The sequence below is a fragment of the Pogona vitticeps genome, chromosome 1, assembly GCF_051106095.1.
Source record: "Pogona vitticeps strain Pit_001003342236 chromosome 1, PviZW2.1, whole genome shotgun sequence".
In the NCBI taxonomy this organism is placed as follows: domain Eukaryota; kingdom Metazoa; phylum Chordata; class Lepidosauria; order Squamata; family Agamidae; genus Pogona; species Pogona vitticeps.
In genome coordinates, this window is record NC_135783.1 from 55,379,280 (window position 1) to 55,405,934 (window position 26,655).

The 26,655-nt window shown below is 38.4% G+C and overlaps 1 protein-coding gene across 7 annotated transcripts in view; it reads left to right on the forward strand.

Moving 5' to 3' along the window:
• Positions 1-26,655, forward strand: part of PLD5 (phospholipase D family member 5) — a 159,362-nt gene that overhangs the window by 53,370 nt on the left and 79,337 nt on the right. For 4 of the 7 annotated variants that reach the window (XM_072993164.2, XM_078383111.1, XM_078383113.1 and 1 more), the window contains one exon: positions 19,996-20,132. In XM_072993164.2, the coding sequence (XP_072849265.2) occupies positions 19,996-20,132 (137 nt within the window). Of the gene's footprint in view, positions 1-19,995; positions 20,140-26,655 lie in introns of those variants that run through there. The other 3 variants (XM_078383112.1, XM_078383114.1, XM_078383117.1) reach the window with 2 other exon arrangements.

Consider the following 26,655-nt stretch of genomic DNA (forward strand, 5'->3'; position numbering starts at 1 on the left):
CCTGGCAACATTTTTTTTAAAACATGTTTTACTCTATTAATGCTGTCAACAGGTTTTTATATATATGTTGAAAAGTAAGTCCCATTCTGTCTAAATGAGTTTTGTCCAGTTACAGGATTGCAGCCAAAAATGTCTTTCAGTTCCTCCAGTTAAGGTTACACAGGTCCAATACGTTAGAGCTTCTACAAAAAAAAAATCTCTCCAGGGAAAAAAGTCATTTTATAGAAATCAAGTTTCTGAGCAACAGCTGGTGTCAAAACTGCTGTAATACTAGTCATGATTTATTGACTCAAATTTGTATTCAATCCTGGTTTTTTTTTGTCAGGCAGTCTGAATTTTAATTCCCAGTCTTTTACAAATTATGGGAAAGGTGATGTCTATCTTGTATCTTCTTTCAAAAGAATAAAAGACAAAACAATTTGCAGAAGGGGGGGCTGACAGCTAGCCCACAGTTGTTTCTGATTTTGCTTTATGGTTTGTGAGGTGTGTCAGATGGTAATTTAGCTTGCTTTTTTGTTCACTTGTTTCACAGTCTGATTTGATCTATTTTCCAGTGATCTGCAGGAGAAGCACCCCAGCCCTAATCCTTCCCCAGTCAAGACCTTTAATCTTTTTTATTTGTTTGTTTCAACTCCCCTTTTCTCATTAACTGGCACTTACAGGCTTAATAATTGAACCTTGAGACATTAGTTGGAGAAAGAATACAAAGGTTTCATTTACTTACAGTGAACATATAACAGCAAGCTAAAAACATGATTGTTTTGAACAACAGGCCTCAATAGACTCACTGCTTTCAACAGACACAAGAAAGGGAAAGAGAGGCTCAGAGCAGAGAAGCAGGGCTCTCTTTGAATTTAGAGGCAGGAAAAAACAATTGATTACAGAAGATGCCAGCGACAGAGACTGGCAAAACGTTAGGAAGAAAAACTTCAAGAACATGGCCAGGCAGCTCAAAAAAACTACAACAACCAATTGGTTACTGTTGGACAGATTGACAGTCAGCCCAGAAAAGACCATCCCAGCCAAACTCACTAGAGGCAGCACGCGAAGTTGCAAAAACTCCCAACACATTCTTCTGAGCCATGGACCTCACGGGTGACATTCTGCCAGTCTTGGACCGGCCCCTGTCACAAGGATGTTACAGTGATGGGGGAGTGGGGAGATAATGTACTCTGCCATGCAGCTGTCTACTTCTTGCGTAAACTCAAAATAAGGAGTACTGACCCAGGCTGAAGTCATTGGTTATAAGTGTAAGCATTTAACATGAACTTCTTTGTTTTAAGAAGATGAAGTAAGTTGTTGCCCTCTCGCCATAAACAAGATTTTTGTGCTCACTAGGGTATAACAATTTCCTATTACATTTCTGATCTTTGATCTCTTATGCTAGTATGGGTATTGTTTTCTGCTAGCCTTCTCTTTCTGAGCAGATTGTGTGAGATGCCCGGCTGGCTCTAAAAATTTCTGAAGAAGAAACATGATTTAAGGTGCAATAAAGCCATTTGGCTCTTCTCCAGATTAGAACACTGTTTCACTGCAAAATCAGAGAAATCTATCTGAAAGCTATTTGCTATTCAGATCATTTATTGTTCTTTTAAGTTTCTGAGTCATCTAATTGCTTGTGTTTGTTTGTCATGAGAATTTTAAAATTTTATTTTAAAACTAAACACAGTGCAAGAAGAGAATTATCTCTTGCTAGCATGTAGATGCACATTTTGCCAGCAGCACAAGCCATCCTAGTTTCATGAGAGGCACTGGGGATTTAGGAGAAGTGTATGTTTGAAGTCACACCATATTTGTAAGTCAGGATTTGAGGAATAGTGCAGATTGGCACAGTGGCACATACGTTTTCTGTCAATCTGCAAAAGACGCATGAAATCTCTGTGACCTTTTCAATAAGGATACTAGGAGTTTTCTACCACATAGAGAAAAAAAATATATGAGGGAGATATATCTTTTTTTTAAAAAAAACAAACTTCACACACAGCCATGGAAAACTGTGGCTAATGGATATCTTAAGACCTCTTGTTGCAAGCTCTCCTTTTTTTCTTGCTTGGATTGCCTGATGATTTTCGGAGCATCAAGGCTAGCAGTTGAGTGACTGAAATGTAAGCAGAGCCTCTAAAGCCTTCCGTGTCTCATCTGAGCAGAACTGTAGCCACATATCATTCGACACTGCTGGACTGCACAGAATCAAAATGGTAAGAAGCTCTTGGGTTTTATTTCTTTTACCAGATTGAGAAGAAATGCTGCTGCTTGGAACAGAAAACAATGTGTCATAGGACTTGCTAGTGAAAACAGCAGTGTGTGTAATTATTTAAAGCAAGCTGCAAGTGGATAACAATAGCATTTCAGTATTTTTTGGAAGGGGAAAGCAAGTGGGTGACAAGTAAACCTGGCACTGGTGTTATATAGTTAATGAAAGGATTTTCCTTTTAGAAGAGTTGCTAAGTAGAGTTGTAATAGAGACATTTGGGTATGTTTGTGTTTTCAGTGACATACGTGCAGTTCCATACATTCAGATGTAAACAAAACAAGTGTTCCAAGAACAGTGCTGATGTAGTATCGATCACTAACTACCTAGTATCTGACTTTGAGTGGATGTGTGACATATGCTTGACATTTGAAATATATATAATAATTAAAACACGTATTCAAATATGTTGAAGAATAGAGCTTAGAATGAGAGAACATGGTCAAAAACAGAGTAGTACAGTACCATTCACTGAAGGAAGTGTGTGTGTGTGTGTTTGAGAGAGAGAGAGAGAGAGAGAGAGAGAGAGAGAGAGAGAGAGAGAGAGAATGTGTTCATAAATACTGATGGCAGTAAGAATAAGAACATTGCCCAGTCTTCATTTGGATCCATCAAAAATGGAAAAGGAAAAAGAAAATGCACAATTTCATAATTAAATATGCACTGAAGCCAGGTTCTTGTATGAAGAGTTTTAATCATTTATCAGAATAAAATGAAATAATAATGAAAGTGCCAAGGAAAAAGAATCCCAAAGCATTTAATAGAAACGAGTAGGTATTAAAATACATTTACAGCTGCCAAAGATGTTATCCCCCTTAAATAAAAGAAGAAAATCTTAGGCAGACATTTTTAATTGAGCAGGATGTGTCATGCAGATAGGAGAAATAGTTTAAAGCTTTTTTCCTCTGAAAGCAAGCACGCATGCACACACACAAAGAAGCACACTGTGTGGTATGATTTCTATAAATCCTAGAATATAATGCCCTTGGGAATCAGTTGGTATATACTAGGGTATGATTGGGCTGAAGAGTCAGACTTTCAGCCTATAGTAAGAATAGGAAAATTAATAACACTAGAGCATGTTATTTTGTGAGAAACTATTCTTTGTTCTAGATACATAACAAATATGTTGAATGTTAATAACTTTAACTTTGATGGGGAATTTACATTTTACTTCACATTTCTACAACAGATCAACACACTAGAGCTAGGTTGTGCTACACTAACAGTTTTCTTTGGTAACAATATTGTATTTTATCCTTGTCTAAGTATCAACCGTTACCTTAAATAGTGTTGTGCAAGATGTTTTTGTGATGTTAAGGAGAGCTGCTATTCTGATTATGAGAAGCCAAAGACATGGGTAACATTTGAAAGTAGAGTGCTCGTTGGATATGCTGTTAGCAGGATATGAGCGGCAATGATAGTATAGTTTACACTGTGAGTAAATCAGATCTACTAGAATACTGCTCCTGCCAAAATATGAGATAAAGGAAGAACATAATCATATAATAATGTCAGAATCTCTTGGCCTTTGCACATTTTGCTGTAGTACTTAATACAGTACATAAGAAATAAATCTCAGATTATTTTAAACTGCTATGTAGCTTGAGGTGTTATTTGTTGATTACCATACAATGCTTGGGAAATTTAACTTACATTTCTAACTAACTTTAAGTTACATTTTAAAAATTGTCTCAGACAATAATAGGTGGCGTCAGATACTAGAGTGTTTGGAGCAACAGGATAAGGAATCAATTGTAGCATTGCCAAGTGTAGAGATATTGACTCCACCATAGGGCGTGTATGCAACTGGCAAACAAAGAATGAATCTTTATCATCCACAATACTGGGGTCTCTAGGAAAATTATTACCAGATGATATACTGTACCTTGAATACTCTGAAGAACTGTGATTTCATTGGTGTATTGCATCCCTCTAGATGCAGACTACAACTCCGGGTGCCGATTGCAAAGGCTTCCACTGTCATTGTAGCTTTTGTGGTCAGTTTCCTCACCTAGTTGCCATGGTTCTACTGATGAATGCCTCTATTTTTAGTCAGAGTGGTCTTTGGATACCATACTAAAAGCCTTACTAGTTTGGCAGAACTTGCACTTCACTGATGTTACCTTCCAGAGTTCAGGGTCGTGCTCCCAGCACAGGGATACAGCAGAGTAGCACTCTGTGAAGTTTCAAAACATATACATGTGAAAAAGGATTCATGCCAGAAGTATGCTAATACAACAACAACAACAACAACAACAACAACAACAACAAAAAAAAAATTGTAATGAAACCATAAGCCATTCCTAGGGAAACCTGACGAATTGCAGAATGCAGGTGTTTATATTTTGGAGTAAGCCACTTCCAAAATCTGCCTGTGGAGGTGTGGAACAGCAGCAGATGATATACTGTAGATGATATAATGTATCAGTATTTAAACATAATCTCTTAAAGCCCAGGCAGGAGCCTGGTGTGGTCTAAATGCACTCAATCCTAATGTAACTTAGAGTGAACGTAAGTGTAAACAAGCCAGTGCAGCACTGACCATAACCTGGCTAGTGCCTAAGGGAACAAAGCAGAAATGCAGCATACAAAGTGATAGGAAAACCAAGTGACTTCACTCAGGGAAGCTCCCCTACTTTCAGCAACTGGAGAGTGCAGGAAAGTACCATATTTTCCCATGTATACAAGCCCCCATGACCCCCTAATTTTGACCCTTGCTGGAGGTGGAGGAGCAGTTAATGGGCAACTGCTCCTCCACCTCCATCTCGCCTGCTGCCGCCGCCTCCACTGCCCGCCCGATCACCTCCTCCAGTGTGACTGCTTTGCCTCCACCTCCTGCTGCCTCCACCACCGGAGGGGACAAGGCGGATGTGAACTGAAGGTGAGCCCAGTCAGTCCCACTGGAGGAGGTGGTTGTGTGGGTGCGGGAGGCAGCAGCAAGAGGCACCTGAGCGCGTACAAGTGCTCCTTTGCCTCCGCCTCCTGCTGCCACTGCCTCTGCCACCGGAAGGGACAAGTTGTGAGCTCTGAAGAAGGCAATTGGGCAGCAGCAAGAGGCACCCGAGCACGTGTGAGTGCTCCTTTGCCTCTGCCTCCTTCTGTGTATAAAACAAACCTCAATTTTTCCTTTAATAATTTTAGGAAAAAGTGTCACTTTATACATGGAAAAATACAGTAATTTTTCTTTACTGGGAAGTAGAGATGGACACGAACTGAACTACGAATCAGAAAAAACAACATGAACCAAGCTGGTTCAAGGTTTGGTTCGTGCAACCTGTTTTGCCAAAATGAAACAAAGTGCCAAATTTGTTCTGCCCGGGGCTTCATTTTCCTTCAGCAAATTGGACACTCACCCATCCCCTTCCTGCTGCCTCTGTTACCTCCTTACCTGCTCTAGCTGCTGCCTCCTCTTCCTCCTCTGCCATTCTCAGAGACAACGGGCCCGGCTTCCCTTCCAGGAGCCAGGCCAGCTGTGTCTGTGCATGTGAATGCCAATTGGTTGATGGGCGGCAGAGCAGGTGGAGGCGGTAGATTCCTCTCCCCCCAGGCATGAACTGGAAAAATGAACCGCAAACTGGTTTATTTTGCTGGGTGTTTGGAGTGGTTTGTGGGTCGCCACGAACCACAAACCATCACAAACTGCCAGTTTTCCCATTCGTGCCGATCTCTACTGGGGAGTGAAGTTGTCAGATGACAAAGCTCAACCTCTTCTCCCTTTTTATAATCTCTCATAAAAGCATCAGCCTTTGCCTGTATGTTAATCTAACTTTGTTTCTCTTTTTACTACCTCTTAGTTCATCTTTTTTCCAAGCCTCCAAGTATAGAATTATTTTGGTATGATGATATGGGATGATTCAGATTGCCACCCCCCATCCTGGAATGGGTACAAGGCTGTTTGCTTTGATCTGGGATTCGTCTTGGTCAACTGAAGTAGTTCTGATTTGACCTGGAATTTGATATTTGACCACATGTATTGATATCTGCACCCTTAATAGGATACTCTTATTTTGGTGTTACAGTCAACCCTCAACTTACAAACGGCTCGAGTTACAAACATTTCAACTTACAAACCACTCTGATAGAAAAATATTGACTCAACTTGCACACTTAGATTCAAGTTACAAACTGAAAAAAAAACGTGTTTGAGGTGGGGAAAGCATGAAATTTGAACTTTCAGTTAACTGTTGGCCAGTGAAGAAGGTGATTATCTGCTTCCTTCTCTTCCCAGCGTTTTGAGAGTGGATTTGGAGACAGTCTTCAGACTGCCTGGTACTGCCTGGTACTACTGGTATTGCCTGGTACAGTGCGGTACGGACTGTATTTTTATTTTTTGGCGCTTTTTTAATTTTTGATTTTTGGATTTTTAAAAGGTGTTCCCTCCCTCCTTTGCTGCCCCCCCTTTCCCCAAAAGGTGCTTGCATTGACTTGTCTTGATTGAAAAGGTGCTTTTCAAGGTGATCTGTTGTCTGAAAGGTGCTTGGTTTTTCCCAGAAGGTGCTTGTCTTGGCTGAAAATGTGCTTTTCAGGATGTTCTGCTGAAAAGGTGTCTGTTCCCTCCTTCTCTCCCTCATTTCTTTCCTTTCTTTTTAACCTACCGGTAAGTCATCTTAGATTAAAAGGACAAAAAGAAAAAAATTCTGCCCCTAGTGGTAGGAACGGATTAACCGGCTTTACATTAGTTCCTATGTGAAATGCCCCTCAACCTAAGAGCCAAAAACAGCCGGAACAGAGTAATTGGTTTACAGTGCATTCCTATGGGAAATGCTGATTCAACTTACAAACTTTTCGACTTACAAACTTCCTTCCAATACGGATTAAGTTTGTAAGTCGAGACCCCACTGTAGTAAGAACAACAACTTGTGTTACTCTTCACACTTCAGGATTGTTAGCAAACACAATTTCCAAGGACAATATCTCATGATAAGATACAAAATAACTGTTTTGTGGGTTTGAGCAATATTATTATTCTGCAAAAGAATATGCTCCTTTAATGTTATGAAGCTGTGTTTTAATGAGAGGCATTTCTCTAAATACCAATTCTGCTGCAGTATTTATTACCTCAGTCTCAGTTACCTCAGTTTCCACCATTCTTTATTGCCTTCCTAGTGCTTCTGCAAGTACTGAACTTGTACTGTGGAATTCTGAATCTTGAGAATATAGGCAGTTGCTATGGCAACCTAGTCTGGGAGGGGATCCTCTTAACTCTGATCTGGGAGAGGGGGGGAGTGAAGAAGAAGAGAAATTGGGTCTAAGAAGTGCAAGGGCTGTAATAGATAAAGGCATCAACCTAGAGTTATAGCCTCTCAAAGACAGGCTCTGAGTTTAATTGTATAAGTTACATTAGGTATACAGGCTGAAGGGATAGAATACTAACACTGAGAGAGAATAGATAGGAACTTTTACATTGAATCATTATAGACGTTTTATATTGCCCTACAGTCAAATTCCCATTGTGCTTTACAGAAGTACAAAAAATTACAAACACCAATAAAATCCAAAAAAACCTAACAAAATTACTTTATTTTTAACATATAGGGAAGTGTAATCAACACTGTGATTTAGATGACAGCTCTTGACAGAGAGGATGGTTTTCCTGACAATGTGCCTGGTATAACATGCTTCAAGAAACTGTACATTATTTAAGGAGAATAGCTACACTGGCTGGACAGGTCAGTGAGTTTGGACACCTGACTGGAAAACCAGTGGTTGGGAGTTTGATTCCCCATTGTGCTTGATAGGGGCGAGCCAGCCTGTGTGACCTTGAATACAGTATACTGCACATTCCCAAAGCACCTCTAGAAGGCAATGGTAAACTACTTCTATACTTACAAAACTCTGCAAAGGGTTGGAATTGACTTGACAATACATAATTATATTACATTATGTATAAGAATGAGGTTACCGATGACAACCAGTTATAACAGGTCATATAGAAAGAATGCTCCTCCAAAATCAAGCTCCTCATGAATAACAATAGGAAACGGTTACAGTCATCCCGTCCTGCTTGTGGACTTCTAAAGCATCTGATTGGACACATGAAAATGGTTTTTTACTGGAGGCAAGTTGAATTTAATATTGATAAATTAAAATTACAAAAAGTTCTGGGGCACCTTAAAAACTATCATGTTTCTTGTGTGAAGTAGTGAGGGAGTGCTCATGTTGGCGCTGGCACGTGTGTGTGTGCGCAAAGCAGCTGTGGGGAGGGAAGAACTAAGAGCAGAAAGTATTTGTGGGTGACAATTACATTACTAGAATGAACAATTCACTAATACAAACACTAAGGATGCTATAATGCAGCAAGAAAAAAAAATACAAATTGACAGTATGAACTCGTACCTGAGAAGTCTGTTTTCCCCAGGTAAATTTAACTTAATTCACCTTAACTTGGCCACATAGCGTGAGAGGAGGAAATTGACTAAGCAGCTTTGTCTGCAGTTTTAGAAAAGGTATCCATATTAGTCTGTTTTAGCTTATCAGTCAAAAACAAAACAAAAGTTAAAAAAGAGAAATATTAAAAACATTATGGCAACTTCTGCATACATCTATCATCTGCACACAGAAGTATATAAAGGGCTTTCCACCTACTCCCATTGGGAAGAACATCAGTCATTTCAAATAATCAACCGTATAATTTATGTATAAATTAATGGGGCCAAGAAACAATGTTGGCAAACCCTTTTAGATATTGTAAGTGTGTTAGACAATTGGCTTGAAATGCCAGCATAGACCTTTAAAGAAGTATTGGTATGCAGATAATTAATTCTCTCTAATAACTTGTGATCTATACAAAGATTTATAATTTCCCCCCATAATTTATTTATACATTATTTAATATTATCAGGGCTTGAAAAATGCACTCGTCCACTCATCTGTGACAAGTGAAAAAATGCTGCTTGATGAGCCACAGCTCCCTTCCTTTCTCCCTCTTTACCCTCCGCCCTTCTCTCTCTCTCTCTCTCTCTCTCTCTCTCTCTCTCTCTCTCTCTCAATGATCCTGCAGTACTCCTCCCTCCCATTGCAAAAGGAAAACATCCTTCTTCTTGCGAGAAGAGAGTTTGAGCGGCACATAGATTATATAGCTATGCAGGAGAAATTAGAGTAGTCCTATGCTGGAGGATATGGAGATTCCCTACTCCCAATTTCAACCCAATGAGGACACATCCTGGGATGGGAGGGAACCATGGCTCCTTAAGAGGCTGTGCGCTTTTGCTTTCAGTTTTATTTTTGCTGGAGACATTCAAAAGAAAGGCATTCAAAATACAAGATTCATGACCCCACAGGCACACAGGTAATAGAAGGGGGTGCTGATAAGCACTGTATTGAGCCTTTCCCATAAAAAATTGAGCTAGGAAGCTGTAACTGCTACACTATTCTACATATTCCCCCAGGAAGTCAGTGCACTTGCGACATCGGTCCTGCAGCTTCTTAAGTCCCTGAAAATAATTTTCTTCTGACTGCTGGTGTAACCACTCATTTCCAGCATTAGTTGCCTCCAGAACACTTCCAAATCATTGTCCTTTTAGGTGTTTTATGAGTTTGGGGAACAGATAATAGCCAGAAGGAGCCAGGTTGGGAGAATAGGGTGGATGGGGCATCACTTGAAAGCTTAAGGAGGTCAGTTTTGCCATTATTTCACCTGCAGTGTGTGACGAGGCATTGTCATGCAACAGGATGACATCTTTGGAGAGCTTTCCTCAACATTTTCCCTTGATGTTTTGCCTCAACTTCATCAATAAAGCACAGTAATAATTTGCATTGATGGCTGAACCCTGTTGGAGGTAGTCCACCAGCAGAAGTCCCTTCTTATCCCAAAAAAACTGTTGCCATTTTCTTCTGCCCCGACCTTTGCACTCAGAACTTCTTTGGCCTGGGGGAACCACTGTGCCTCCATTCCTTAGACTGACAGCCCAACATTTAACTGTTGCATATGAAGGGCCACTGTCACCCATAGTTTCTGTCATTTCATCATGGGTCTGCTTTGCACCTTTCCCTTGGAGAAACAGGAACTTGATTATGGTCCTATGCTCTTCCACACTGAACTTCTCTGGAGGTGCTGCTATGTTCACTTTGGACCTGAACATGAAAGATAGGTTAAAATCATAGGTAGTTGAGTTTTGCACCATTGAATACAGAATAACTGGCCAATACACCCTACAATTTATAGCTTCCTAGCTCATTTTTTTTTCTGGGAAAGGTTCAGTACTTATCAGCAAACCCCTCATAAAGCAACCGAAGTCTGAGGGTATATTTATTTTGGGTTTGTATGCATTGTTACATAGAAATAAAAGTGAACAAGTGCCTTATTTAAATTTGTTAACATAAATTGTAAGGCTATAGTCCAGTCATGCTGACTGGTGAAATTTCTGACAGACTGGTGAGACATTCTAAATTTTTTCAAGACCTGAATATTATATATAAATATATCCAATGTATTCACAGTGAGTATACAGTGGTGCCTCGCAAGACAATTGCCTCACAGGACAATTAATCCACAAGACAATTGGTTTTTGCGATCGCTGTGGCGCTTCACAAGACAATGTTTTCTATGGACGATTTTCACAAGATGACGATTTTTCCCCATTGGAACACATTAAATAGATTTCAATGCATTCCAATGTGGAACCGTGTTTCGCAAGACAATATTTTCTATGGGCGACTTTTGCAAGACGATTTTCCCCCATTGGAACGCATTAATTAGATTTCAATGCATTCCAATGGGGAACCGCTTTTCCCAAGATAATGTTTTCACAAGATGACGTTTTTCGCGGAATGAATTAACATAGTCTTGCGAGGCACCTCTGTATTTATTTCAGTTTCAATCTCATGTTATTAGATTGAATCTCATGGTAAAATAGTGATATGATGGAGGTGACCGAATCCATAAGATTTGTTTTGGAGTCGGTAAAGATATCCTTGAAGATATCTCTCAGCCTGACTTGTTGGTCAATCAAGCCTTCTACATTTTCTGTAATTTGGGATTTTAGTTCCCAGCTGGATAGATGGCCGTTATGCAAAGGGAATGTCATGAATGCAATATCATTGTTAAGAAGGCACATGCTTTCTCCATCAGTGCTGAGTTTAGCCCTTACCAGAGTAATACTGGAATTCAGAGTCTTCCTCAGAGTAATTTGCATTAGTTTAGTTCTCACAGAGCAAGGTGTGCTATGGGCCCATAAAGGTCCTCTATACAGCAACTTGACCCAACTCTGGGAGGCAGTGGAAGACAGGAGGGCCTGGCATGCTCTGGTCCATGGGATCACGAAGAGTCAGACACAACTAAACAACTAAACAACAACAACATATAGCAACAACAGAAGTTATCTACTATTTGGCAGGGGTGAAGACTGATAGAATGTGAGTTACATAATGGTCCCCTGCATATTCAATGCCTTTGTCTTAATCTCAGCAATAGCTACATTAATTTCTGACACACTCTGAAATAGCTTGGTGGCCAATTTAATTAAGAGGCATTGCATACATGACATACTTAATATCAAGAGTGTCTTTTTCCTGAAGGATCCCTAAGACTTTGAGAAGGGAGGATTGAACAGGATCTTTACCAACAACTTGGCTTAAGAGGGAGGGATCATTATTACCTTCTGTAGATTTAGATTAGGCATCCTTCAGTCCCGAGAGACTGTGGTAACATGCTCTGTATGAAGGACTTGGAACAGCGTCTAGTGTGTCTGAGAAGGCCAATTCGAGAGTGAGGTTTTCTGTAGACTGATTTAAATAACCTATATTGTTTGGTGGTGCATAATGATTAACAGTTGTGCTTCTGGAATATTAACATGGCTCCCATGCCTTAGATCCTGTTGCTGTCATTATCCAGTTTGAATTGTTCATTGGTTAGTAAGTTATCATTAGGTGACCTCCTCTCAGCTGGTTCTTTCCTTAAGTTTATGGCCAATGTAATTTATCAAAGTCTTAAATCCTACTCTCTGGAGTAGAGATGGGCATGAACTTTGGTTTGGAGGTTTGTGCTGGTTTGTAGCCATGGCACCACAGATGCTACACGTTCCCTCCCCCCCCCACCAGTGACCCATTCACCAGCCGGTGCATGGTCCACTCCTCCCCCTCCCCTTTAACTGTATAACTGGTCCCTGGCAGGAGCACAGGGCTACCTGTTCTGCTTCCTTGTCTGAGTGGGCGATCAGCCAAGGAGGCATGGCAGGGAATCCTGTGCTCCTGCTGGGTATTGGTCAGGCAGCCCAATAGGAGGAGGGAAGGAGTGAGTGCTGGCTTGTGAGTGGGAGAGCCAGCCAGGGAGGTGGAGGAAGGGAAAGCATGGCACCTGTAGTGCCCTGCGTATGAACCTCTGAAGTGATCTAATCTGGAGTCTCTAACATGAGGTTTTTCACTCAGGCCATTCACAGAACTCATCAAGATTTTCTTTCTTTCTTTCTCTTCCTTGGAGATTTATCTCTCTCTTTAAGTCACTTGTTGATCCTTTAAGAGTTTTAGTTTAGTTGGTGCAAATATCTCTCAAGCACCTGTGGGCTCGAAGCAGCAAGAAGCTTCACTGGAATCTCTTCTCTCTCCAACACACACATATCAAGCAAAGTCTTAAAGTCTCTTCTGTTTATATGATTATTTTGCTCTTTGTCTATTTTCTTGGATTCCACTTAACACAAACTTCCATTGCTTCTATCTCTATATCATATGAGAGATCTATTAAGTTGTATATATTAGTTTGATTACTTGTTAGAGTTTGTCATTGCTGCTAAAAAAAATTCTTTATCTGGCTGCCTCCTGCTCTCAGCATTCCCCATTCCCTGACTTCTACTAGCCTGTACATCCCCAAACCATCTGCCCCAATAATTCAGTCACTTGTATCAGGTGTCAGGCAGCAACACCCACTTCTTGCTTCCAGGTCTGCACTGGTTATATTAGGTTATGAATTACTAGCATGAAGCCAGTAAGTCAGCGGGTGTCTCTTCCCTTTTCAGGTTATAAGAGCCATTCCAGAGAAAAAGTTGCAGTCTCAGGGGTTGTTTTAATATCAGTAATTAAATTGTCCACAAACTGTAAAGCAGAAAAGGCTTTAGTTAAAAGAAGTAAAACAGTGGAATTAGATAAGAATAAAGGAGCAGCATGGAAGAAACACTTCCATTGAAATCAGAATCCCCATCTCAAGCTAAGCAATACTTGGGCTGTGATAAGGAATTGTTACTCCAGTTCAAATGTCTGATGATAAACTGGAACTTTCTAATGAATTTTAGCTCGGCAGTCTTCCAATGGTTACTTTAAAACCTGTGAAAAGTGTGTATTTGGAATCCGAAAAATGTTGTGAAGTTGGTAACACTTCATGTATCTAATGAAGCCTACAGAATAATAGTAAATTTGTTACAATAAATTCATATTCTAGTTTTTTAAGGTGCCAAACCTTGAAATTGGTAGTTATCTTTTGTTTTGTTTTGTTTTTGAGAGAGATACCCCATATAAAAGTTACAGGACAGAGAAACTACCAGTCTCCTAATCCCTAGGAGCTTCCACAGATCTTAGTGCCTACCAGCCACTCCCTCATTCTTTCCCACAAGCAGATAATGGCTGAGGAAGCTTTCATTCCCCATTGGTGTTTAACTGAAAACTCTTGTGCTGACTTCTGTTTCTTAGCTAAAGTGCTCACCATTCATCAGGAATTCTGGTTAGAGAAATTCCTGGTGAATGCTGGGAACTGAAGTCCAGGAAATACCAAAGCCCTATGCCTATTGCTTTTAAAGCCACCTGACCCCTCAAAAATGAAACTTCCTATTCCTCCAACATTGTTCACCGTAAGTTTTGTTTTCCTACCAGGAGATCTGAGACTTGGTAGCCTTTTCCACTATGGAAAAGTTGTGTACAAAATTCTTTTGAATTTGGGATGCTTATAATGTATAAAAGTACACTGTGGTCTTCCTCTCATTGATCTGTGTCTTTGTTGTGCAGAAACCCTTTTATTTTTTTAATAGTCTTATCTGCCCTTATAAATTATTTGGGAAATAATTTAAAGCAAATGGTAATAGTCAGTCTAGGATATTACGTGAAATAAAAGGAAGACTGGTCAAAGCTGGTGAGTGAGTGGATGTTCTTAAAATAAGTGGAAATAGAAGGGCGACTGCAGGTTTAAAAGATTGCTAATGGATGAAATGTGGAATCAAAGTTACAGTAGTACTATTTATAGCAACTGCAGAGATTGTCTTACTGTGAACTAATGGAATTTCTGCATTTTCAGTGGATCATCTTTATTGTTCAAAAAGATCAATTTTATGACTTGCTGTTATCTCTTCAAAGGCCTATAAAAGAGCCCTACAAAATTATATTCTTTGAATGGACAATGCATTGAAATGAAGATAATTTATAGAAACACTGAACAATTCAAATATAGCAGAGAACTGCATATCTTGCTTAGCTATGCACCTTACTTACTTCAGACTATTTTGGTATGCTGATGTCCCTACTATTTCTTTTGCTAGTTTCTTCCAATATATTTGGCTTTTAATTACCTTCTATTGTTTTTGTCTTAGTGAGTTTGATTCAATTTTTTAGCCATCTTGATATCCCTTTTAGGACTGAAAAGTGGAATATAAATAATTTGATAAATGATACTGACCCATCTTGGAATATGAGCAGATAAATGCACAAGAAGGACTTGATGATGAGGAACTTTCATGGAAGAGGGCCATCAAAGATCCAAAACTGAAGGAAGAAGGAATTACTCTTCTGTTCTTCCATAAGCCCTAATATTTATTTATTACTTATTTATTTCAGATACATAATGCCCCATATTTCAGTACAGAGTCTCCTAGTGCAGTTTACAATAAGGATTTTAAAGATTATATCATTACCAAAATAAAATAAAATAAAATAACTTATTATTATAAAAGACAGTAAACAGCGTTATCTGTAAATACAGAATTCGAACATATGTTGGATAGGCCTCGGGAGAAGGGTCTATTCACTCGATGAAAAAGAAAAATTTGCATACTTGGTATGCCTTGTATTCAGAACATAGCAGATTTGCATGTGGAAACTTGCAGGTATTAACAGTCTTTGTGTTTCTGGATCTCAGTACTGGATATTTGCCTGAGCAAATACATGAATGGTTCTACCTGTGACACAGTTTTGTTTCCAGATTCTGGTGAGTTTTAGGTTCATCCACACATTACTGAGTTATTGTTGAGTATGCATAAATAACCCAGTCTTGAAAATGGCACCATTCATGTTCAGTACTTCCACATGTGATCTCTACTGTGATCATAATTTATGTTGAATATTCAGAATGTAAATACATATTGAAGAAGAGGTCATGGAAAAAGAACACTTGTATGAATCTAATTTATGATTATACTTTTTGCCTAAAAAAAGCCTATATCTGGAAAATGCTTGAAAGGGTTACCATGTCAGAATCAACTTGACAGCGTACAATTATTATTATTATTAAGTCAAATGGGCCACAGGGACAATAACAAATTCACTGCTGTCCTGCCTTTCAACAAACCCAAGATCCAGTAGTAAGAGTGAAGGCCAGTGGCAGGACAAAGGTGATACTTTCATCAGAACTAACAACTGAGAAACTGAAGTAGAAATTTCATGAAAAATAAACTAGAACACTTCCTGCTTTAAACTGCAGTGAGAGAACAAGTCTGATAGAAGTTTATACCAGCTGTGAAATAAATAATGGCACCTACTAAAATAAAACAAAACATAAAGCAAGGATTATTGCATTCATGGACAGTTAATATTAATATTAGAATTTGTCACATTTCCCCTTTTGTTCAGCCTTCCAAAATACTAATAATAATCTGAATGACATTTAATAGGAGTGGATAGAAACAGTTATTTGGAGAAATCTAGAAGTTGAGTCATGGCAACTAGATTTCTTATTAGGTTGACACATGGACATTGACTCTTGAGGCCACCTCAGGAGTAAGACACACAGACACAAATGGGATCAGGAGAGAAAAATAAAGGCTGCATATACTTTTGTGCACACTTTACTTGGGGATAAGTTCCACTGAACACAAATGGAGGGGACTTCTGTTATTGTGCTTGTATAAGTGCTCACAGTCAAGATTGGCTGATTGATAATTGGGGAGAAGTATTTTGCTATCCTGCTTGATTGTGCCTTGATTGTGACCCTTCCAGTCAGTGGTTGTTTTGGCAGTGGGGGTGGGGAGCAAGGCTGCTGTTATCAGAACAGAGTGCTTATTAATTTACAGAATTATTGGATGCTTCCTATTAGCTTTAGAAAGGTAAAACTACTCACATAACCAGAGGTTGCACAAATATCTTGACCATAGAATCTTGTGGAACTTGAAAAAGTAAGCCCCAAATCCAATAGAACACTGATGGAGTGAGAAGCCTCCCCCCAGTGTACTTACATGGAATCTTGGCTGGGAAGGAGAACAGAAACAGCCAGTGATGTCCAGAATAGCCAGTGTGATGGTGGAGTGGGCCTTTCAGCAATTCCTCAGGCCAGTCGGTGACTATCTCTTCTTATTAGGGCAGGGGGGAACTACAGCTTAATGGCGTGCAATTAAGTTGCAAATTAATAGCAAAGAAGCATGTGCACAGGAAGGTACTGGATGCCTCTTTGTACATATGTAATAAATGTACAATTGCTTGTGTATCTTTAAGTTGTGCAAGTGAACTAGTATTGGAATCCTAACATATTTATTATAGATATGGGGATATTCGTATTTTTATATGAATACGAATATCCCCATCTCAGCTGGTCCCAGACGTGTCCTCTCACCCCCTGCCTGGAATGGCCATTCAAACAGGAAGACAGCAGAACTCCAGGTGCCATTGGCAGGACAAGTGGGACTGCTGCTACAGTGCAACACATGAGTGGATGGTTCGGTCCCAGGGATGGACCCTCATTATGGCAAGCTGGAATGGAGATATTCATATTCATATATGAATATCCCCATCTCTAAATATAGCATAAACTTTATTGAATTATAGCCCCCTTCAACAGCTGCAGATGATGTTTCATATATTTAATTTCCAAAAACTTACATTTTTGAACCTCAAGCATTTATAGTTTATTCTTGTATAACTTCTGAATGTGTGAAAGGTTTTACTGTTTTTGAAAAGTAACTTCTTTTCACAGGTAAATTGATCAAGCTGGATCACAAATGTTTGAAATTAGGTCTATAAGGACAAGTGAGAAATATGATTTACTTAATCTTTCTACAAAGATTAAGGCTACAGTTCTTTCTGTTATGCTTTGACTAAGGTTTTAAAGATACTGGCCTAAATCTAATTGTTAGACCCCCAAAAATAGATGCACTGAATCAGTGGTTTTTACACAGATGTCACCTTAACAGATTCTCATTGATTAACTATGTCTAAAGTAGTTAGGACAAACAAATGTGTTTAGATTAGTAAATGTTGTTGTATGTAGGTGATTAATACTTACATTCTTGTAAGGTTGTATATGAACCTTTGACAATCCAGATGTTTTGGACTACAATGCTTACAGTTCTTTATCACTGGCAATATAGGTTGGGGATTATGAAAGTTGAAATACAGAAATCTGGAATGCCAGAGGTTTGCCACTACTGCACTAGAGCTTTGATATAATAAGTTACACCTTCTTTTTGGTAACAACAAGGGTTTAGCAAACTTGTATTTCAACATTAATGTAATGAATGGAAATTAAGTTACATTACCAGTATAATGAACAACATTTTCTGATTACTTCCCAAAATCACTTTTAAAAAAAGATTTTTAAGGTATTTTGACAATACTGTTTTGATGAAAACAGCAGAAATCAGCGGTGGAGTTATAAAATTGTTTTATTACTTATAAGATGTTTTTTTAAAAAACTGGAATTCCCTTCTAGGTCTTTTACGCCTCACGCCTCTCTCCTGACAGCAGGGAAAGAAGTTTATGTACAGGAATGCTTAGGCTATTGACTGAATGCCAAATACAAGTCTATGAATGGGTGGCATATCACTTTTTATTTTTGACCATTGTTATTTTAATTAATTAATGCTTTTAAAGTGAAAACTAGTGAAAACCAAAACAAAGAGTGCAGTGAATAAGCTGCAGTCCAAGACAGGTGAAGAGGTGATCCAGGAATTTGCTTTAGAAGTAAGTTCAGGTTTCTGATAACCGAGTATTTATAGTCTGATATGGACTGTTCACTTTGTGGCTGCACTCTAGCACACACTTATCTAAAAGCAAGTCACTTTGAACTAAGTGTTACTTACTTCTGAGTTGACATGTATGAGATTGCATTTTGAATCAGCTTGCTATCAAGTGACTCTACTACAACACTGCTTCTAGGTTCTGAGGCATGCTGTTGGTTGTTCTGCCCCTTCAACATCCAACTAGACAAATGGAAACAGTACAGTATTGGAATGCTACCCCTCCCCCTTTATATAGTTCAGATTTGGGTGTCTGTAAGTATATATGGGAAGTACATTTGAATGTGCATCTTACTGACAAGTGCAATTGACAACAGCTGTATTCGGTTGAGAATATCAATATGCATTTCAATGCACATCAGATTTTTCCTATATTTTCTAATTGCCCAGTATTGGAATGATAAGTATTGATAGCCACAGCTGTACTTTTTGAAAGAACTATATGCCTTTCATAGTACTTTGGATGAATTGTCCCCATGGTGTCAACTTGAAAATCATATAAGACTGCTTACACATTTTTGCAGAAGTGTCATCACTTGGGGAAACTTAGGGAAATATCAGAATATGATAATATTTTTTAAAGAAATTATTTTGATATATCTTGTGTTTAGCAGGCTTTGCTTTTGAGTCTAGTCATTGGAAGGTAAACACAAACTTAATCAAGCCTGATTGCTGACACATGTTCCTCCAAGGAAATCTCATTGTACAAAGGAAAACTGTTAATTAGATTATGATTGAGAATATGTATTTGTCTCAACATGTGAATTTACTGTATGTTGGCGTGGTTTGAACATATAGTATATTTCATCGTGTAGCAACCACATCATTGTATGTATAGTGGTTAAATGTGTCAGGAAAAAAGCTGGCAAGACCTTTTGTCTACTAAACACAAATTCATATATGGGTTAGCTTTAAATATATTTTTTAAAAATAATAGTAAAAAAATTGTAGTGAGTAACTATATAAGCATGACCAGCAGGTCCATGGAATGCTTTTAAACATCTTTCTGTAAAATGTCATTCAGAAGCCCATTTCCAGACTCAGGTTGGGAACACTCTATAAGGGCAATACTCCATTAGGCAAAAAAGACTCCTCCTCTATACAGAAGAAGACATACTTTTATTTATGGGTCTTACTTTATAGTTTATTCCTCTTCCATTCTATGGAGCACTTGTTTTTACTGACAGTACTTTTATGTGGGTGCCTCTAATTCTGTTTTTATCTCACAGTTGACAAGACTGACATGTTTTATTAAAAACTGTCTTTGTTCCATATTATAATGTGACACTCAAGTTCTTCTTGAAGTATTAGAATGTAGAAATTATTTTAATATGAATTTCTAATGTGGCAAAAAAATTAAAAAGAGTAAATGTTCATATCAAACTTACAACTACTTTTTTTGCTGTGTTATGAATTCTGCGTAACTTTCAGGTTTAAATCATACGGGTTTTAAAAGAATCTTCAGTTATATAAAGTTGTTATGGTGACATTTATGATAATATATTCAACAGTACCTGATTTTTTAAAAAATAAGCATGAGAATATCTCTTTATTTCCTAGCATTTTTATTGTCTCTATTTTAATCTCCTTAATCTTTTTCAGTCCCAGCAGAAATGCATTGTGATCTTTGCACTGGTTTGCTGCTTTGCAATTCTGGTTGCGTTGATATTTTCGGCTGTGGATATAATGGGAGAAGATGAAGATGGACTCTCAGAAAAGAACTGTCAAAATAACTGTCGGTAAGAGGTAACAAACAAAACTTCTCTTTAGGGGTTGGTTAGAATGTCTATGTGTAAGGGGAACAATGTAAATTTATAAGGTTGTAATTGGGTCAACACCATTCTTTGACTTTATTCTGATGAGCAAAGAGAAAGTGTGTAGTATTATGGTTTTTATAATACAGAGTGAGAATGTAAATAACAGAGTTACAGATTCTTTTGCATATGACAGTACAGTACAAGTCTTTTAATCACAAGCAGTTAACTTTTTGTGGATAGAATGCATTTTTACATGGATGCAGAAGCACTTAACAATGGCATATGTTACCGGAATTGACCAGATTGTGCATTCATCTTATAAATTCCTCTCCTCTTTATCAATAGCAAGCGCACTCACATAAAGAGCACAACACTAATAATAATTATCACTGAATTTTTTTAGTGCAAAATAGACTTGATGGCACACAAATTAATTGAATTGGTAACGTAATTGACTGTAGTGCCAATCTCTTGTGGAAACACCATTATTTTCTCAGTGGAAGTAGCAAGTGTCTTCGGAGGGTCATTTTGGTGGTTTTATGTCCATTCTTTTTTGAACTTTAAAACCATGCCAGGAACAATGGGTTTTTTAAAATGTATTGCTCCTCAAATAAGAAGCAACACTAATAAGTATTTTTGAATAACTGGTAGAAGAAGGAAGTAATAAAGGTTCTATTCTCTTGTTTTGATGGAGTTCTGATTGTCTAAATTTTCCTTTGAAATAGCAACAAAGTCATTCATTCATTCATTCATTCATTCATTCATTCATTCATTCATTCATTCATTCATTCATTCATTCATATTTCCCTCGAGGACTGTGCTTTTCTCTGAATATCTGTGGCTCTAAATAGATTACTTAGTGCAGTTTTAGCAACACATCCTCCCCTTCCCCATCAACCCCAGCCTTCCAGACAACTCAGGTTTGGAGAAGACCTTTCACTGTACACTTTAGCACACTGTACAAAAACTGTAATCCAAGTCTCTAATCCAAATCACAGAACCATGCAAAAGTCCCTAAGACTAGTATTTTGTAGTCTAGTAAATGCCATTCCTTCAGAGGCTAGAGCTAGCTGCAGTTTGGCCAACAGTTCCCTTATCCATTCCCTGTATACATTCCTTCATCCCAGGTGATTATACTTAGAGATGGTTGCAGAGCTGTGATGTAGTTCTTTCCTGGAATCCTGCCTGCTTTTTCCTAGAATGTAGTTACTCTGGTGTGCTTGCTTGGCATCTGTAGGCCAGTTACTTGATTTACAGATAGTGTATCAAGATGACATTACGACATTTATTCAATGGATCTTTCATTTCAGAGATCACAGATCTGTTAAAATGATACAAACCTTGTTTAGGGAAAGTGGTAGACTTGAGTTATAAATTAAACACAATTTTAACAATTCAATAGGAGCCTATGAAAAATGAAACAAAGGATGTGTAGAGGGGAGGGTTCGGAAATCAAAGACTGAATGACCACCAGTTTAGGTGCTCAAACACTAAGTTGTTCAGTGCTATGGACAAATTTTCCCCAGAGATGCATTTACTCTCCCTTCTTGTGTATCAGGTAACTAGATAAAACTAATTAGTCTAAAAATGTTGGGGTTAATGGATGGGGAAAAAAGATGAAAAGATAGCTGTTTCAGCTTCTTAATTTCTGATATAGCTTGTTAATTTCTGATTTACGCTATTGTATTTTAGTTTTTGTCTGATTTTGTTACAGAATCCTTTTTATTCTGTGTTGTGAGCAAGAATGTCTTTTGCATTTTAGAAACTTAAACAGAAATATAGGAATGTTTCTTCTTCTTCTTGATTTCTTGGATTAGAAACCCCATAATTCTCCATTCCATTCAAAATGCTTCCTTTCTGAACAGGGAGCTATGTTGGAGCTTGGCCTATGTTCAGCCATGAAGCCATCCCAGCTAGTCCTTTTCTTCAGGTGACCCACATTTAGGTGTTTTAAGTGTGTATATATCAGGTGGAACTCCCAGAATGGGGAATTATGGGATTTATAATAGTCCAATAAATTAAATTTAAAAATCCCATGAGTAGAGAATGGCAGGAACTCCAGGTGTTAGAACAGAGAAGAGAACATAGAAAGTGTAGCTATTCTTTAAGTGTGACACTTGCAATAAATACCTAATTCGAACCAGCAAAAGAAGGGAAGGTCCCATGTCAGGTGGAAGCAAGATATTTGACTCATCCTTTGCATGCTTCTTGAAAGTCAGCTCTGGTTACTCAGTGTTTTTCATTTGGAATGGCTATTGATTCCCTCCTGCTTCTGTATACAAACACTTGCTGCTTCAGAACATGACAAAAAGCCTCTAGCATTATGAGGTCCTGTAAATCCTGAGTCCCGAATTCTGGTGGTATGCCTTACTTCCTCTGCCACTCTTCTTCCTTCATCCTCACCTAAGAACTGTTTGACACAGAAACCAGAAATATTTGCAACCACTTGTACTTTGTTTTTCCTTACCTGCCTTTTGCGTACTCGGTATCCAGAATCTCTTTCTGTACAGTTTTTTTAATTAAAGTGGGAACATATACAATATAAAATTAAGTGAATTGCTTTTCTACTTTTTGTTGATTATAATATATGCTTTAAAATTGTGTACTGCAGCACAGATTCCATTTGTGGAACTTAAAATACATATACATATAATATAAAGGCTTGCTCTTTTCCTTGTTCATATTTTAATCTCTCTACAGTTCATAATAGAATCAGGTCAGCATGCTTCATTCCACTTATCAACATTTATTCATTCTTCTCTCCAGCAACCTTTTCCTTGGAAACCCTTGACAACCGTCCATTTGCCATCTTTAAATTCATAGTGCAGGGGAACATAGCTCATTAAAACAATTTTGTGCAGACAACCTGTAAAACTTAAATTTCCTTCTGATGAAGGGCAAAAAGCACCTCTTTGTCCCAGAGTGAAATGAAACTTGAAACATTAGCTCTTGTTGCTAGGATCCAGAATTTGGGAGCAGAGAAAAATCCAGAAGGTAACTCTCATTTGCTACTGTTTTGGTTATCATAATAATCATTCTGAGGGAATGGGTAAATGTAGGAAATTGCAGCTAGTCAGTCCATGAGTCTCTTATTCAGTACTTCATACTCGGAGTGGCATTAGCACCCTAGAGTTTCAGAGGGGCTTTTCACCCAAAGCTATCAAGACAAACAAGCTATTAAAACTGAATCATTTTACAGTGATGCCTCGCTAGACAGTTACCCTGCATAACCGTTTTCTAGCTAGACATTGGCTTTTTGCGATCACTATAGCGATTCGCAAAACAGTGATTCCTATGGGGGAATTTCACTGGACAATGTTTCGTCCCTGTTTCGCAAACCGATTTTCGCTAGATGACGATTTTGACAGCTCCCTCCACGCTCACAAACAGGTGTTTTCGGAACCTAAGCTTCGCAAGACAGTGATTTAAGCAGCTGATTGGCGGTTCGCAAAGTGGCTTTCCTATGGCCGATCTTCGCTAGACAACGACGATTCTTCCCCATTGGAATGCATTAAACAGGTTTCAATGCATTCCAATGGGGAAATGCTTTTCGCTAGACAATGATTTCGCTAAACAGCAATTTCAGTGGAACGATTATCGTCTAGTGAGGCACCACTGTACATGCAAAACATGTACTCCCTTGCAGAGTTATCAGTTTCCCTGCAGCATGGACATTTTCTAAATGTTTCATAGGTTATTTATTTTCACTCTACTAAAACACAACTCATATTTCATTTTAGACCAGGTTCTCTTAAAAACAGCAGTCTATTATACCTGATAATTTAATGTGAAAGAAACATTAGGCAAAATCCTGTTGTGTAAAGTTACCCCAGCATAAACCTGTTCCAAAGCCAGAAATATTTAATTGAAATATATTGAAAGCTTTCTATCCCTCTCCATTTCCAAGTTTCCTTAGGCTCCCTTTTGTCCTGGGGAAGCCTTTGGTGGTTTCAGGATGGGAAGGAGGAGGAGAAGCCGTCATGTCAATTCTGATTTATTGCAACCTTTTTCAGGGTTTTCCAGATAGAGAGTACTCAGAGGTGGTTTACCATTCCCTTCTTCTGGGATGCCCTGGGGCTGTGTAGCTTGCCCAAAGCCACACAGACTGGCTCTACTTGTAAGAGGAACAGTGGGGAATCAAATTCCACAGCTCCACAGCCAGATACCTAAACCACTGAGCTGATGGGAGTTGGAAGCTTTTAAAAATCACTGCTGGAACACCAGTGGCAATTTTTGGCTATTAAAAGTTCCTCCCCCAATCCTGAGACTTTGAAGGTTTCTCCAGAGCCAAAAGGAACCCTAGGAGCCTTGTATCCTTTAAAAAAGGGGCTGGGAAGGTAACTTTCAGTTCATTTAAATTGAACATTTGATGCCAGATCTACTTTTCACAGGCATAATTTTACCCAATAGGATTTTGCCCTGAAAATATAATTAATTTTTATACACATTTATTGAGGGCTTGTGGCCTGTTTATTTATATAGCACAATCAACTCATTTCTATTTCACACGTCACAATCCCATGCAGGCTTTATGTTTATTTAGTTGCTATTTTTATTTATTATCTTAACTACAAAATTTCAAAAAAGCATTTTCAATGTCCACAAAATCCACTTGTGCAGAAAAGAGTACATTCTTAGCCTCCAAAAGTATATTCCAGATGTTGCTCCCTTAATATTCTTTCATCAAAGCTCCCCTTTCTCTTGCTTGAATTCCCCAAGATTGCTGTTGTACTTCTGCCTGCACCCCAGCAAATGGCTGCCTCTTCTTTCCCCATATAATAAATATTAAATTAATGAATATGTATATAGCTTGAGAATAAAGCAAAAATGGTATGAAAGCATCCATGATAGGATAACATGGCAATATGAATATAGATATATTAAGTAGACGTTTGTGAATTAATGGCAATGTGTAATGTGCTTACAAATAGAAAAATCAGAATCCTGCACTAAATACACCAGCAATCCAAAGTTTGAATGCTGAGAAAGGAATCTCCAAGGCCACCACTTACTCCTTGGGACAGAGTTAATTAGCCAAAAATATATCAGATGCGGAGGGGGGGGAACTTATTTTGGAAAATTTACTCTCTTATTTGAGAAGGTTCAGGGCTATTTAGTGCCTGATTGGATAATCCCCTAAAAGATTCTAGAAAGGGAATGATGAGTATAAAAGTGGGAGTTTGCTTAGCTTAGCCTAGTATCTCTTAGGAAACTGCTGTGCTCATCCATTGCTCTCTGTATGTTCTGGAACCATGCTGATATTCTGTCAGTGTGTAAGTATTAGCTTAGTTTAGCTAGCTTTTTTTGTGGAAACTGTTCTGGAAGTGTTCCTGTCTCAGGTTTTTGACTGACTTTTGAAATTGTTTGGAATTTTTGCTTTTTTGCCCTTTTCTTACAATATTTTTGATAATGTTTAAACAGCCCGATTGTTTTTGAAAAACACGAGGGTTGTTGGTATCTAAAAAAGAGCCTTGACTCAATCATCTACTGAGTGTTTTTATATTTTGTATTTTGTATTCCTACCTTGCAAGGTTGCCGTAGGAGCCAACTTAATCTTGTGGATTTTCAGTAAATCCCTGGAGCACTGAGCAGTCAGAGTGACTCAAAGTCCTGGAACAGGTACCAGGCAGGAAGATTTTCCCCCGACATCAGTTCATCTGGTCTTCCTGGAACTTACATCAGGAACATCTGGACTGTGGCTGAATGTTTAGTATGGGTTTCTATGACCCAGCCCTAATCTTGACAGTTTTTTTTATCAGACAAGAGAATATATGGATAAAGTAGGTGGCATTCATTTTAAAGGCCATTATAAAGATAGATTGAACAAAATAAAAGTAAATGAAATAGCTAATACTGTGTAATAATGAGATATTTATTCCAAACTGCCAATAGAGGATATTTTTGGATATAGTTAGAATGAATTTTGCCTGTCTGCTGATCTGTTACATTCCCTATTAATTTTACACAGGTGTCTAAATGAATGCAACAAAAACTGAATATGACCAAGGACTGTGGTGCAGCTATATTAGCGTGTACTGCACATGTTTGTATGAAAAATTCAGCACTTACTCGTGCATTGTCTGCAGTCACACAGTGAAGCAACCTTCCTGAAGATAAACATATTTGCACCTGATCAATGTCTGAGTAAGAGGCTGCCTATGAAATGCCCGGATATGACACAATTTTTATGGAAAGAAGAGTACAAATGTTAGAAGACTGATAAAATAATGGGCGGGATATAAATCAAATAAATCAAATAAATAAATAAATTAAAAGTTATTTTATTATCACTGTGTAGATATGGGCCAAACAATGGTTCATCACATTTCAGTGGATCAGGCCCACAGCTGTTTCAGGCATACCAGATTCCCCACCCTGCCCTCTCCTCTGGCTGCTCATTCAGAGGCAGCACCCTGGGTGCCCACAAGAATAAGTGGGGCGGGGAATCTGGATTACTTGTGTAACATATGTGGGCCTGATCATCTGAAGTGTGGTTTGTGCCTAT